The sequence below is a fragment of the Zingiber officinale genome, chromosome 3A (genome assembly GCF_018446385.1).
Source record: "Zingiber officinale cultivar Zhangliang chromosome 3A, Zo_v1.1, whole genome shotgun sequence".
In the NCBI taxonomy this organism is placed as follows: domain Eukaryota; kingdom Viridiplantae; phylum Streptophyta; class Magnoliopsida; order Zingiberales; family Zingiberaceae; genus Zingiber; species Zingiber officinale.
In genome coordinates, this window is record NC_055990.1 from 145,454,784 (window position 1) to 145,466,107 (window position 11,324).

Sequence of the window (11,324 nt, forward strand, 5' to 3'; positions counted from 1 at the left end):
CTTATTATGAGTGTGTTAGTCTCCCTGTGTTTAAGATAACAAATGTCCACTAATTAAGTAAGTTACTGACAACTCACTTAATTAATATCTAGCTCCAAAAGTAGTACCACTCAACTTCATCATCATGTTGGACTAAGTCCACCTGTAGGGTTTAACATGACAATCCTTATGAGCTCCTATTAGGGACATTCTCAACCTAGATCACTAGGACACAGTTTCCTTCTATAATCAACAACACACACTATAAGTGATATCATTTCTCAACTTATCGGGCTTATTGATTTATCGAACTAAATCTCACCCATTGATAAATTAAAGAAATAAATATCAAATATATGTGCTTGTTATTATATTAGGATTAAGAGCACACACTTCCATAATAACTGAGGTCTTTGTTCATTCATAAAGTCAGTATAAAAGGAACGATCTCAAATGGTCCTACTCAATACACTCTAAGTGTACTAGTGTAATTATATAGTTAAGATAAACTAATACCTAATTACACTACGACCTTCCAATGGTTTGTTCCTTTCCATCTTGGTCGTGAGCTACTGTTTATAATTTATAAGGAACCGATAACATGATCTTCTGTGTGTGACACCACACACCATGTTATCTACAATATAAATTAATTGAGCAACTACATTTATCATAAATGTAGACATTTGACCAATGTGATTCTTATTTTTAGATAAATGTTTATACCAAAAGCTAGGCTTTTAGTATACACTCTAAAAGAGGAGACGCGACAGTGGTAGACAATGATTAGTGATCTAGGGCGACAGTGACATGATCGGGAGAGGGAGTCGGCAAATCAACTTGGAGAAGAAGGGAATCGGGAAAGGGGCGCGGTGAAGAATCGGGGAGGAAAAGCTCGGGCGGAGGAAAAAGAAATACTAGGTTTATAATTTTATATCTAGGTTAATTACTTAAGATTCAATTAAATCAATCAACTCTCAATTTAATTAAGATATCTAAAGAGGCTTTCTCCAAGTCTAATAAATCTATTTCTTAAAATATCTCCTTCGAACTCAGATTAAATTTGAAAAAATTTCTAAAAATCCCCAAAATTTCTATAAGATTATTTTTTAAATAATCTTATTATTTAATTATTATTTGGGTGTCATATTTTACATAAATCAACTGTAATCAAACTCAAATCAACTTTAATATAATTCAAACTTAATAATTCTTCAAAATTCAAACATGATTATTTTCAACAAATTCAGAAATAATATTTTCAAACTTAAAATTAACTTCAAAATTAAGATTAACTTAATTCCATCTCACACCAACTCATAAGCTTAACATGTTTAAAAACTTAGAAAGAGTGAGATGGAAAATCAGGAAAATAGATAATTATTTTGAATATATTTTTATTTTTTTTATGCTTGGACTCTAGGGTCATAGTCAATGACTAATTTTAATTATGAAGCTTACATTCCCCTTCAAATTAAGGTAATTACTTAGAGTAATTACAGAAAAATTCTTCCATTTTTTATGCATTAATTAAGAAGGAGTAAAAAAAGTTAAATTAAGTATCTTCAAAAAGTATTTTTTTTTTCAAAAGGATAAGCTAAGTATTTTTTATAAAATTAAGTATCTTTTCGAAAGCATAACTAAAGCTAAGTATCTTGTAAAGAAATTTTCTTAAAGCTAAGCAAAAGAAAGCTCTTTGAAAGTTAAGTATTTAGCTAAGTGTTTTTCAATGAAATTCTTGTTAAGTAATTAGCTAAAAAAAATTTAAAGAAATTATTTTAAAGCTAAGTATTTAGCTCAGTGTTTTTCAATAAAATCTTTTTTAAGTAATTAGCTAAATGTTTAGTAAAGAAACTCTTTTTAGAGCTAATTTTTTTTAAAAGAGAATTAAGTGATCATTTCAGGGTAGAAAAAGTTAACAACTTTACAAGTTAATCTTTTATGGGAAATGATTAAAAGTTTTTTTTTAAAAAAAATTAAGTACTATTTTTACAAGTTAACAATTTTTTTTCTCTACTTAGTATTTTTTTTATATATGTCAAAGGGGGAGAGAAACATTAAAGTTAAGTCAAAATATAATTTAATTCTAAAAATAAATAAATTTTTTTTCAAAAGATTGAGGGGCAGAGCATTAAATTAAGGGGGCATCGTTACTTTGTTAAATTGTCAAAATATTTCATTTATGCTCAAATTCCTTGCTTATATTACATTATTTTTATTATACTTTACTTAACTTTGAATTAGATTGCTATAATAAAAAAGAAGGAAATTATTGGTGTAGGAAGAATCAAATGATTAAACATAAGTTTTGATTATGACAAAGAGTTCAAAGTTAAGGCTTCTTGTTGTTTTAACAAGTTAAACTAAGTGTGTAGAAAAGTCCTAAGTGATCTTAGGTAAAGTGAAAGTCCTAGTTGAGGTTAGGTAAGTGAAAAGTCCTAACAGCGGTTAGGTAACGAAGTCTTGGTCTAGGAGATTAGGAAAAGTCTTAATGGGTCGAGGATGTTGGGCGAAATCCTAGGGTCCAGGACACTAGCTAGGTGAAAGTCGGACATCAGGTGGAAGACTGAAGGGGTCAGGGATTGGATGTCCAGCGAAAAATCTTGATGTCTTGGACGCTGAGCAAAAGTCTAGACGGTCTGGAGGACCGGTCTAGCAAAAGGTAAATTCTCTTAAGAGAAGTATGTGAGGATGCATTCCCCGTTGAGGGAACAGTAGACTTCAGTTTGACCTAAGATTTTTGAAAAATTTGAAAGTTAGAACCGGACAGTCTAGACGCTGTCAAATAGTTTATTAATAATATTTTATTGTACTAAATTTATTTTGCAGGGTATCTTTTTGTATTTAGACTAATGTGCCTTGTAGGAATGAAATGCACAAAGGATTAACTTGGGTGAACAATGCTCGAGGTGCCTTTCATGGTGTTGAAGGTGCCTCGGATACTTTGGCCGAAGTCCCATGTGAAAAGGGGCAGAGGCGCCTTCCATGCGGCTGAAGGCGCCCTGAAGATTGGCTTGAAGGTGCCTTCGAGTGCCTTAAAGGTGCCTTCGGATGGATAAATATCACTGGCTGCAGAGGTTATCGAGTCCAAGGATAAGGGGATAACTTCTATAGTTGCAGGCGCCTTACATGGTGTTGAAAGAGCCTTCAACAATCTATAAAAGACTGGTTCGAGTAACTTTTCAATTACAACTCATTCTTGTGATCCTTCACTTGTCGCTGCTTTAAAGACAATTCTATGATTCTGCGACGCGACTTTGACGATCGAAAGCTCAGAACTTCTAATCGTTAGTTGTTGGTATAATTTTAATTATTACAGTTAAATTATTATACTTATAATTCTTTGATTTATTAGTGAATTGTCAAAAGTAAATATTCAACGAGTATGAACCTTGGAGTAGGAGTCGTCATAGACTCCGAACCAAATAAAACTAAATGTATTAGCTTGACTTTCTATTTTCCTTTCTTTATTTCTTTATTTCCACTACACTTACTCTTTACGTGACTATTTTTTAAAAAGTGAAAAAGCCACCAGCGTTATTCACTCCCTCTAGCGCTTTCGATCCTACAATTGGGTCATCTTTCGATCAAGCAACTTAGGGTATGTCTATTTTCAACTCGAGGCAGAGAAGGAGGGCCATTGCAAGTGTGTCTGGCCCAGGTGGAATGACAACTACCAAAGCTGAATACGACAACAACCAAAGTAGAATGGCATCCCCCACTCGCTTGTCCATCCGGTTGAATCCTCCTTCGTGCTCAATTCAAGTCAAGCCACACCTATGTGACACCATCCCGAAGTTTGAGGATATGATATGTGCCCTTTGTTCGTTTGGATTGATATGACCCTACTTTAACCGACTCTCACACCCCGCCATATGGCCCTTGTTGCTTTCCCCATGTCAAAGAATACCGCAAGAAATGAGTGTTTGTGTGTGGATTGGTCTTATCAAAGTAAATATAAGACTTTGCTTATTTCAGAAACTTCATTTGTATTCTAAAACTTCTACTTTTCCCTCCAAACAATTGGTAACTTGAGCAATCCTCTCTAATTGGGCTAACACAGCATTATGAGCGCGAGCCTATATACAAAGGCTTAGAACTACTCGATAAACCATGAGATCGAAAGATAGTCTACTCTTACCTACCTAGCAATCAAGTAATATTCTGTATCCTTCTCATTGAATATTCCATGTTTACAGCACCAAAATATGGGAGGGCATCTCTTGACCAACCCTAACATAACATAGATTCCCAATTATTCCAATCGACTTTATTTTTTGTTCTTGTCTTGCATAGAATAAAGCGATGTCGAGGAGGAAGAACCAGATGTTCTTATCCATCACTGCTTTTGCTTGCAAACGATTCTTTGCCTGAGGTAGGTTTCGGCAAGTCATGTCATCTCCTATAATAATAACCTTAACTTTCACTTTCTTATAAAAATAATTTAATATATTAGTAACTTTTTAATCGGCATTTTTATTGAACCGGATAGTAAGTACCTCTATATTGATTTTAATTTAATTCAATTTTAAATTTTCTTACTGAAGTAATTACACTAGTTAAAAAATTTGATATTTTTTAATGAGAAATCTATTGATAATCGGTCTTGTCCGAAAATCATAGAGATGACTGATTGAAAATATGACAGCTGTATTGACTGTATATAGATCTCGTACATTTAGCTCTGCAATACAAAAAAAAGTTAGTATCGAGTCAGGGAAGAGGCCTCCAGCGTTGACCTTTCGATGCTCAAGTAAATCATCGAAAAATGGAAGGAAACAGAGCAAAAACAAATACAGATGTGAATAGTGAATAACGCATACCTCCACCGGTGCATGAACTCCCCTTTATATAGCACCCCGTGGGCGACGTGCATGACCCTTGAGGCATAGACATGTTATTCAAATTGTCCTATGAAAGTACTTGTCAGGAAAGTGTCTCTGACACCACATCTTAATAAGCGTACAAATATCTGATAAGATAGTAGAAGCTTCCGTCGTACGATCCACCTGTTGACCATGCCTCGTTGTCGGTGGCATTATTTCTCAAAATGATATCAAAGGATATGAGAGGAGTCCTATTGTTTGGCCGAACGGGAGAGCCGCTCGGTCATGGATCATCACCCGATCGACCTCTGCTGCTTCCCTCCAATGACCCGGCTCGGTAGATTGTTTACGTCCGATCGGACTAATACTCCGGTTATCCCAACGTTCCTCTGCTCCATAATAAACGCCTAATGATCTTGGATATACGAGCATTCTGCTTGCCATTGGCCGGTCGGGCACTGCCTGCTCGATTGTCCATTGCAGTAGAGCTCCACTTGACTCCCCTTTAATGAGCTTATTGATTCTTTAATATTGACCTCCTTAATTTTAACCTTCACATTAGTTACCATCTTTATCCTTTGATCCGTATTTGATAGGTCATCTTTACCACCGCATCAATAATATTAATCAGTTGTATTATTGTCAAGGTTTTATAACCAACGTATTTTGGAAGGGGTATAATAGGAATGTAGATTTGCGATTCAGTGAAATGTCGATTTTTTAATTGGTGGTAAATGAGTTAGATTTTTTTTTAAATAAATAAATTATTAGGTCGGTGAGTTCGGATCGCCTGCCGAAAGGGGCAGCCATGTGTCGTTTTCCTTCTTTCCGGCCGCCATTTGGAAGTCGGAGAGAAAAAATTTACAAATTCCCTCTTTTTTTTATAGCATTCTTACAGTTTGCTATAAAAATTTACAAATTTCATTTAACTCCTTACAGTTTGCTAATTCATTAGTTTCGCCCTTACACATCTGATTTTTATAGCATTCTTTCTTATTATAGTAATCCTACCATGTTGTTCATCGCACACTTGCTTTCTTTTCGGTTACCCGCCCCACCTACCTGCCTACTTGGCGGGCTGTTCGCTTGTGGAGCCCAACGTGTCAGCGAAGGTGGGTCTGGTAAGCTACTGAAGAAAGAGCAGTTTACGAGAGATAACTAATTAAATCTCCTTTCGCCGTGAAACCGAACAGTATAGGGAGTTTTTAGTAAATTTGCAATTTAGTGTGTATTTTCTAAAATTAATTTATATATATTTTTTGAAAATTGAAGCGAAATTAAATCTGGAATAGAAAATTGTATTTATAGGCAACAAGTGGATACCACCGCCACTCTTTCCTCGCTTCGGTCGCGGAGGAGAAGCTTCCGCCCGCCATGGCGGCACCGCTCGCCCTCGCCGGTGTTCCCCAGGCCTAGGGTTTCCCACCGCTTTGGCGCCGCTCAGTAAGCCTCTCCAATCTCCATGCTTCTCCTTCATCCTTCATCCTTCATCCTTCATCCTCCTCATCCTCTTTCCTGTTCAGCACCTGCATTTGGCTACCGCGTCTCGTAGAATTTCTTTTACCTGAAAAATTGCCGAGGTTGGTGACCGAGGCGAGGGTGTTTATTGATCTGATTTTTCGATTTGTACTGTCGGATGCTTTTTTTTTTCTTGTTTTCCTGTTCGCTTTGTATTAACCTATACGAAGCGTTTTTCCCTTCACGGATTTGATCGAGATCGAGATCGAGAAATTTGTTTTCCTGCTATTTGTTTTGTCTTATTGGACGTTTACGTTGAAAATATTTTAATTTAACTATTGGTTTTCTCTCTTTGGGGGTTTATGGTGCTTGAAAGATGTTTACTTCCCGAACTTGGATGGGTGCGGTGGGAATTCTTGTTTGTAAATCTCACATAAAAAATAGATGGATGCTTGATGATTACTTCCTCCTTAAGGAATGCTGGAAACGTTTCATCAAGCACAGGATTGCATGGTGGATGGTCGAACAACCTGTGAACAAGAATCCAACTTTTTGAAGTGACTGAGAAATACCATGTTTTTAAAAAATGAACCTTTTGAGTTGCTTTGTTTGGAGTTTATAGTGCTCGGAGAATATTTACTTTATGCTTGGGGTGGGAATTCATTTTTGGTCTGTGCCGATAGTTAGACGGACACTTGATGATTACTTTTTTCCTTTAGGTATGACGAATTGTTTCATCAAGTATGGGGTTACATGTTGATTGATTGAATAACCTTTGAACAATATTCAAATTTTAGAAGAGGATCCTATTAACTTGTTTTCTGTCAGAAGATTGTTCTTTAGCCTTTTTAGGTGAAAAGGAATGATACGCCGTAGATTAGGTTATTGGTCTTTCCTGTGAATTGTCCTGCAGACTTGAAGAATGCATCCGGTGGATGATCATTTAATTACAGTTTGTATGAGTTGGGAAATAGGTGGAGGATTGAATTATGAGCTCCTGGATTGAATTGTGAGTTCCAGAGTTTTGCAGAAAGGTGGTAAATAATTGTTTAGGCAATTGGAAGCCTCTGTGTATTTGTCAATTATATTTTGCTGTTGTCTCTTTAATATCCTAAAATTGTTGCTGCCGGTCCCAAGCCTGGATACAAAAGGTTGAGTGTAACATCAAAATATGTATACTTATGAATATGAATGTTAAACCTTGCATAGAGAGAGCTACATAGAAGATTCACGCAACCAACTCGAAATAGTTTTGTTGTTGCCTTCATTACACCGGATTCAGAAATTTTGTAATGCTGCTACTCTTTCTACCTGTTTATCTTCGGTGGTTTATCTCTTTGCTTGACTTGCCACATCGTTTATATTCTAGAATCAGTGTTTTAAGTTTGTAACTTAATTGTGATTGTAAATTATTACTTGGTGTCTATTTCTTTAACTTCAAGATGGGCTTGATTATTGATGTAAGACACAAAAAAAATTGATAGGTAATGGGCGGTTGCTGCTGCTGTTCTTCCAGAGGAGCTGAATCACGTAGAACACCAGCTTACTTCTATGTATGCATTCTGGATTTTTTTTCTTATTAAAAAAATTATTCCTGGATGGTAAACACAAATTTCGGTCATTTGTGAAAAAAATTTTAGCCTGATTTCTGGGATTAGATTCCATTTGTAGTTTCTTTTGTTATCTACAAATTTACAGGCAGTTTCACAGTTTACATTTTACCAAACTGAGAATGCTATTTTGAACTCAGATCAGTTTGAGTTTAAGCCAAAGTAGCTCAGAATTGTCACGCCATACAAAAATTCAACAGGATGATGTCTATGTTAATTAGACTCGGGTGCAAGTATCTGATATGGGTATGCATCTGAGTGTGACAGCTATTAGACTGGAAATATGACACACATCCATACCCATGGCTAACATGGCTCTTAGACTAAAAAAAGGCACCTGAATGATTCATGTAAATATGAAAATCGACAGTCATAGTCCCAACAATTTACTGGCGATTTTTGACTTGGCTGCTTGCTCAGAATTCTGATTATATTTTATTGGTCTCTTCATCTCTTACTTCTGGTGACTGTTAGGGTATTAGTTACAGATATTAGATTTTATCTATACAAATGTTTGACATGGCCTCATAGTTCCAGTTTTTCAAGTTTCATTTGAACAGAGTTCATTTTCTTTGCTCTTTGTATTCTTTGTAAACCCATTCTTTTTACCTTTTTCAGTGTCCTCAAGATTTGGAGCGTGAACCACTTTCTTCCAACAGCCATGTTACAGTTTCTACAATCTCATCGGGACTACTAGTTGACACTAATCTGGACACGTCCACTCCGGACACTTATCGATCGCCTCCAGCACCCTTGCCCTTCGATGTTGGTTTAACAAGCTCACAGGTTGCGTTTCAAGATATTGGAAGTCATGGAACCAAAACAGATCAGAGAATTGAAGAAACAAATGACAAATTTGAAACTTCGGACTGCAAAAGCAAAACTGAGAGTGAGCATAGTTCTCCTAAGGTTACTGAAAATGAGGTCGATAAGCGTATTATCTCTACTACAGATGAGGAGGATGTTTGCCCCATTTGCCTAGAAGGTGATCTTGATATTTCCAAAAATAATTTACGTTCTATATTGCAATTATTGAGATATGTAGCCCATGAGACTAGCAGCATGTTTGGTTTGCAGCAGTAGCTATTTTAATGAATAACTATTCTTGTGTTTGGTTTAGTGTTGCTAGAATTAAATTCATGAGCTGAATTAACGCATATTTCTATTCTATTCTTACTTCATTACATTTTTCCATTCACCAAGAACAATTATTTTATTCTTTGTCAATGTCATGTGGTGAATCAAATGCAGCATAAGCTTTATATGTAGTCTTTTATATGCATACAATAAAAGCAACCATATGATTGTTAATACCCATCCAGAGAAGCTTATTCCTTTTTAGTTAATAATTCCTCTTGTGATTCAAACCATTGTTTAATTCTCGATCAGAGCTGAGGTTTCTTGCTAAAGTGCATAGTTGTGTGCCATTTTGCCCATGCCGACACATGATGTTGGTCATACTGATGAAATGGAGGAAGAAACTCATATAGAGGAGATGGAAACACATCCTTTTCCACCAGTGTTGTAGAAAGTCTCATGATGCAAACAAAGCCTCTAGGTCTCCACCTCATGTCACGGATAATGGAAACGCTAGTGGATCCAAATCCTAAATTAGAATTGCCTTATATCTATTCGCTCTAAACGAAAATGGGATTTCAGGAGCATTTAGAGTCCCAAGCAGAGGAATGATTCTGAGGAAATCAAGGATGATGCACGAGGAAGAATTTTGAAGAAGGATCATTGTGATGCTGTCGTTTGAGTTTCAGTGCGAGAGTAAAATGGTAAATCTCGATAGTGCCTGTCAACACAATACAAGATATTAATCCATGACTCAAACATTAACATCAAACAACTCATCATTGTTATAATCATCAAACCTGTGTTGGTTGGATCGGCTCGATTAATTTTGTCCTTTCATTGAGCTCTATATATAGCTATAACACCAACATAAGAAGACATTGAATTTGGATTAATTCTTTGTTGAGCCATCATGTCCATTTTCCTGAGAATGCGCATATCACCACTTCTTCAGCAATGCAAAGGATTATAGCTTGCACAGTTTGATTGGTGACATCTATTATTTTCTCATCTTTACTTCTTTATGTTCAGGCAGAAACAACTCGATATTTTCATTATAGAGCCTTCTATTCTTTAGAATTTTATTTATTGTTTATATGTTGAAATTCCCTCTTGCTTACTTTTTGATAGAGTACGATTCAGGGAATCCTCGTATCAGAACTAGATGTCAACACGATTTTCATCTCTCTTGCATTCTTGAATGGATGGAGAGAAGTGATACTTGTGCCATCTGTGATCAGGTATGCATATCAGGTGTTTGATTTTAGGGTTTTGCCAACCCGTTTTAGCACTTTTATTGTTCCTTATCTCTAAATCTCATCATCTTGCAGTAAAGTTCTTAGATTCGTTAATTCTACAAATTTCATCATAGAAATCAAGTTTTCCATGATGAAGGGATCCAAATGCCCACACCTTGCACACAAACTCTTTCGATGTTTCTTGATCTCCTCTTTAAACCCCTGATCAAATGTTTTTTTTTTTTTTTTTTTGGAACAACTCTCTACTAATGCTCTTTGACTCTTTGAAGTCTTAACATAAAATTCTGATCAAGATGAAAATCTTCTCCTTCTTTCAGATCCTCTACACTCCCCAAAAAGTATTGTAGGCTCCAATATATTCCATTATTAAGAAAATCCTCAAACCTTAGAAGTACCACCCCTCAAATTTTCTGGAGGAGACCTCAAAACAGGCTGTTTATATTGCCTACTTGTATTGCATTTTTTTCTTGTTCTTTCATATGCTTATCGAATGATCTAATTAATGAGCTAGTTTCCATTTGCAGATAATGACGATCGACGACTCTCCAGGAACTGTTTCAAATGCCCAACAACCCTTGTGAATAAACCTCCATCCTTCAAATTAAAGCATCTATTTAATTTAATCGCCTTCGCAAATTGTAGTATTTAGTTGGAGTTTTGGGTGATGAGTAAGTGTTTTATTCTTTGCGTTCCCTTATATCTGTGATCGAAACAGGAGGAAGAAAAAAAAAAGAAAACGATTATAATACTTGCTTCAAACTTATAAGATGAGTATATCATATATATCATGTAAATTCTTTTTTTTGTTCTCTGATGTTCTAAATGAGAGAGGATGGTAAGTAAGCTCCAGGGTTAATGCAATGCCATTTATATTTTGTTCGTGTAATTTTCTTCATTTTCCTTGTGTTTAATTTTTCTATTGTCTAATCATTTTCATATTACACTTATTCTTTTAAACATTCATGTGGTTTCTTCTCAGAGTGATTGTCTTTCCCCCTCTTGTTAGTCTTCTGTTTTATCTAAGAGATGTGATTTTCTCTTCGCATGGGCAACACTGTCAGTGTTATCTCAACCTTGACTCATCAGTTGTCCCTCTAGTAATCGAGCTATATCGA

At 35.7% G+C, this 11,324-nt stretch overlaps 1 protein-coding gene across 2 annotated transcripts; it reads left to right on the forward strand.

Moving 5' to 3' along the window:
• The first annotated feature begins 6,100 nt into the window (after window positions 1-6,100).
• Window positions 6,101-11,104, forward strand: LOC122052650 (probable E3 ubiquitin-protein ligase RHB1A). 2 transcript variants are annotated; one of them, XM_042614288.1, is made up of 5 exons: window positions 6,101-6,248; window positions 7,748-7,816; window positions 8,492-8,858; window positions 10,082-10,191; window positions 10,734-11,104. In XM_042614288.1, exons 2-5 carry the CDS (start codon window positions 7,751-7,753, stop codon window positions 10,788-10,790), a joined length of 600 nt encoding a protein of 199 aa, XP_042470222.1. In that variant the 5' UTR covers window positions 6,101-6,248; window positions 7,748-7,750; the 3' UTR covers window positions 10,791-11,104. The 2 variants fall into 2 exon arrangements, with proteins under 2 accessions (XP_042470222.1, XP_042470223.1); XM_042614289.1 differs by having other exon boundaries at window positions 10,094-10,191.
• Window positions 11,105-11,324: the final 220 nt, after the last annotated feature.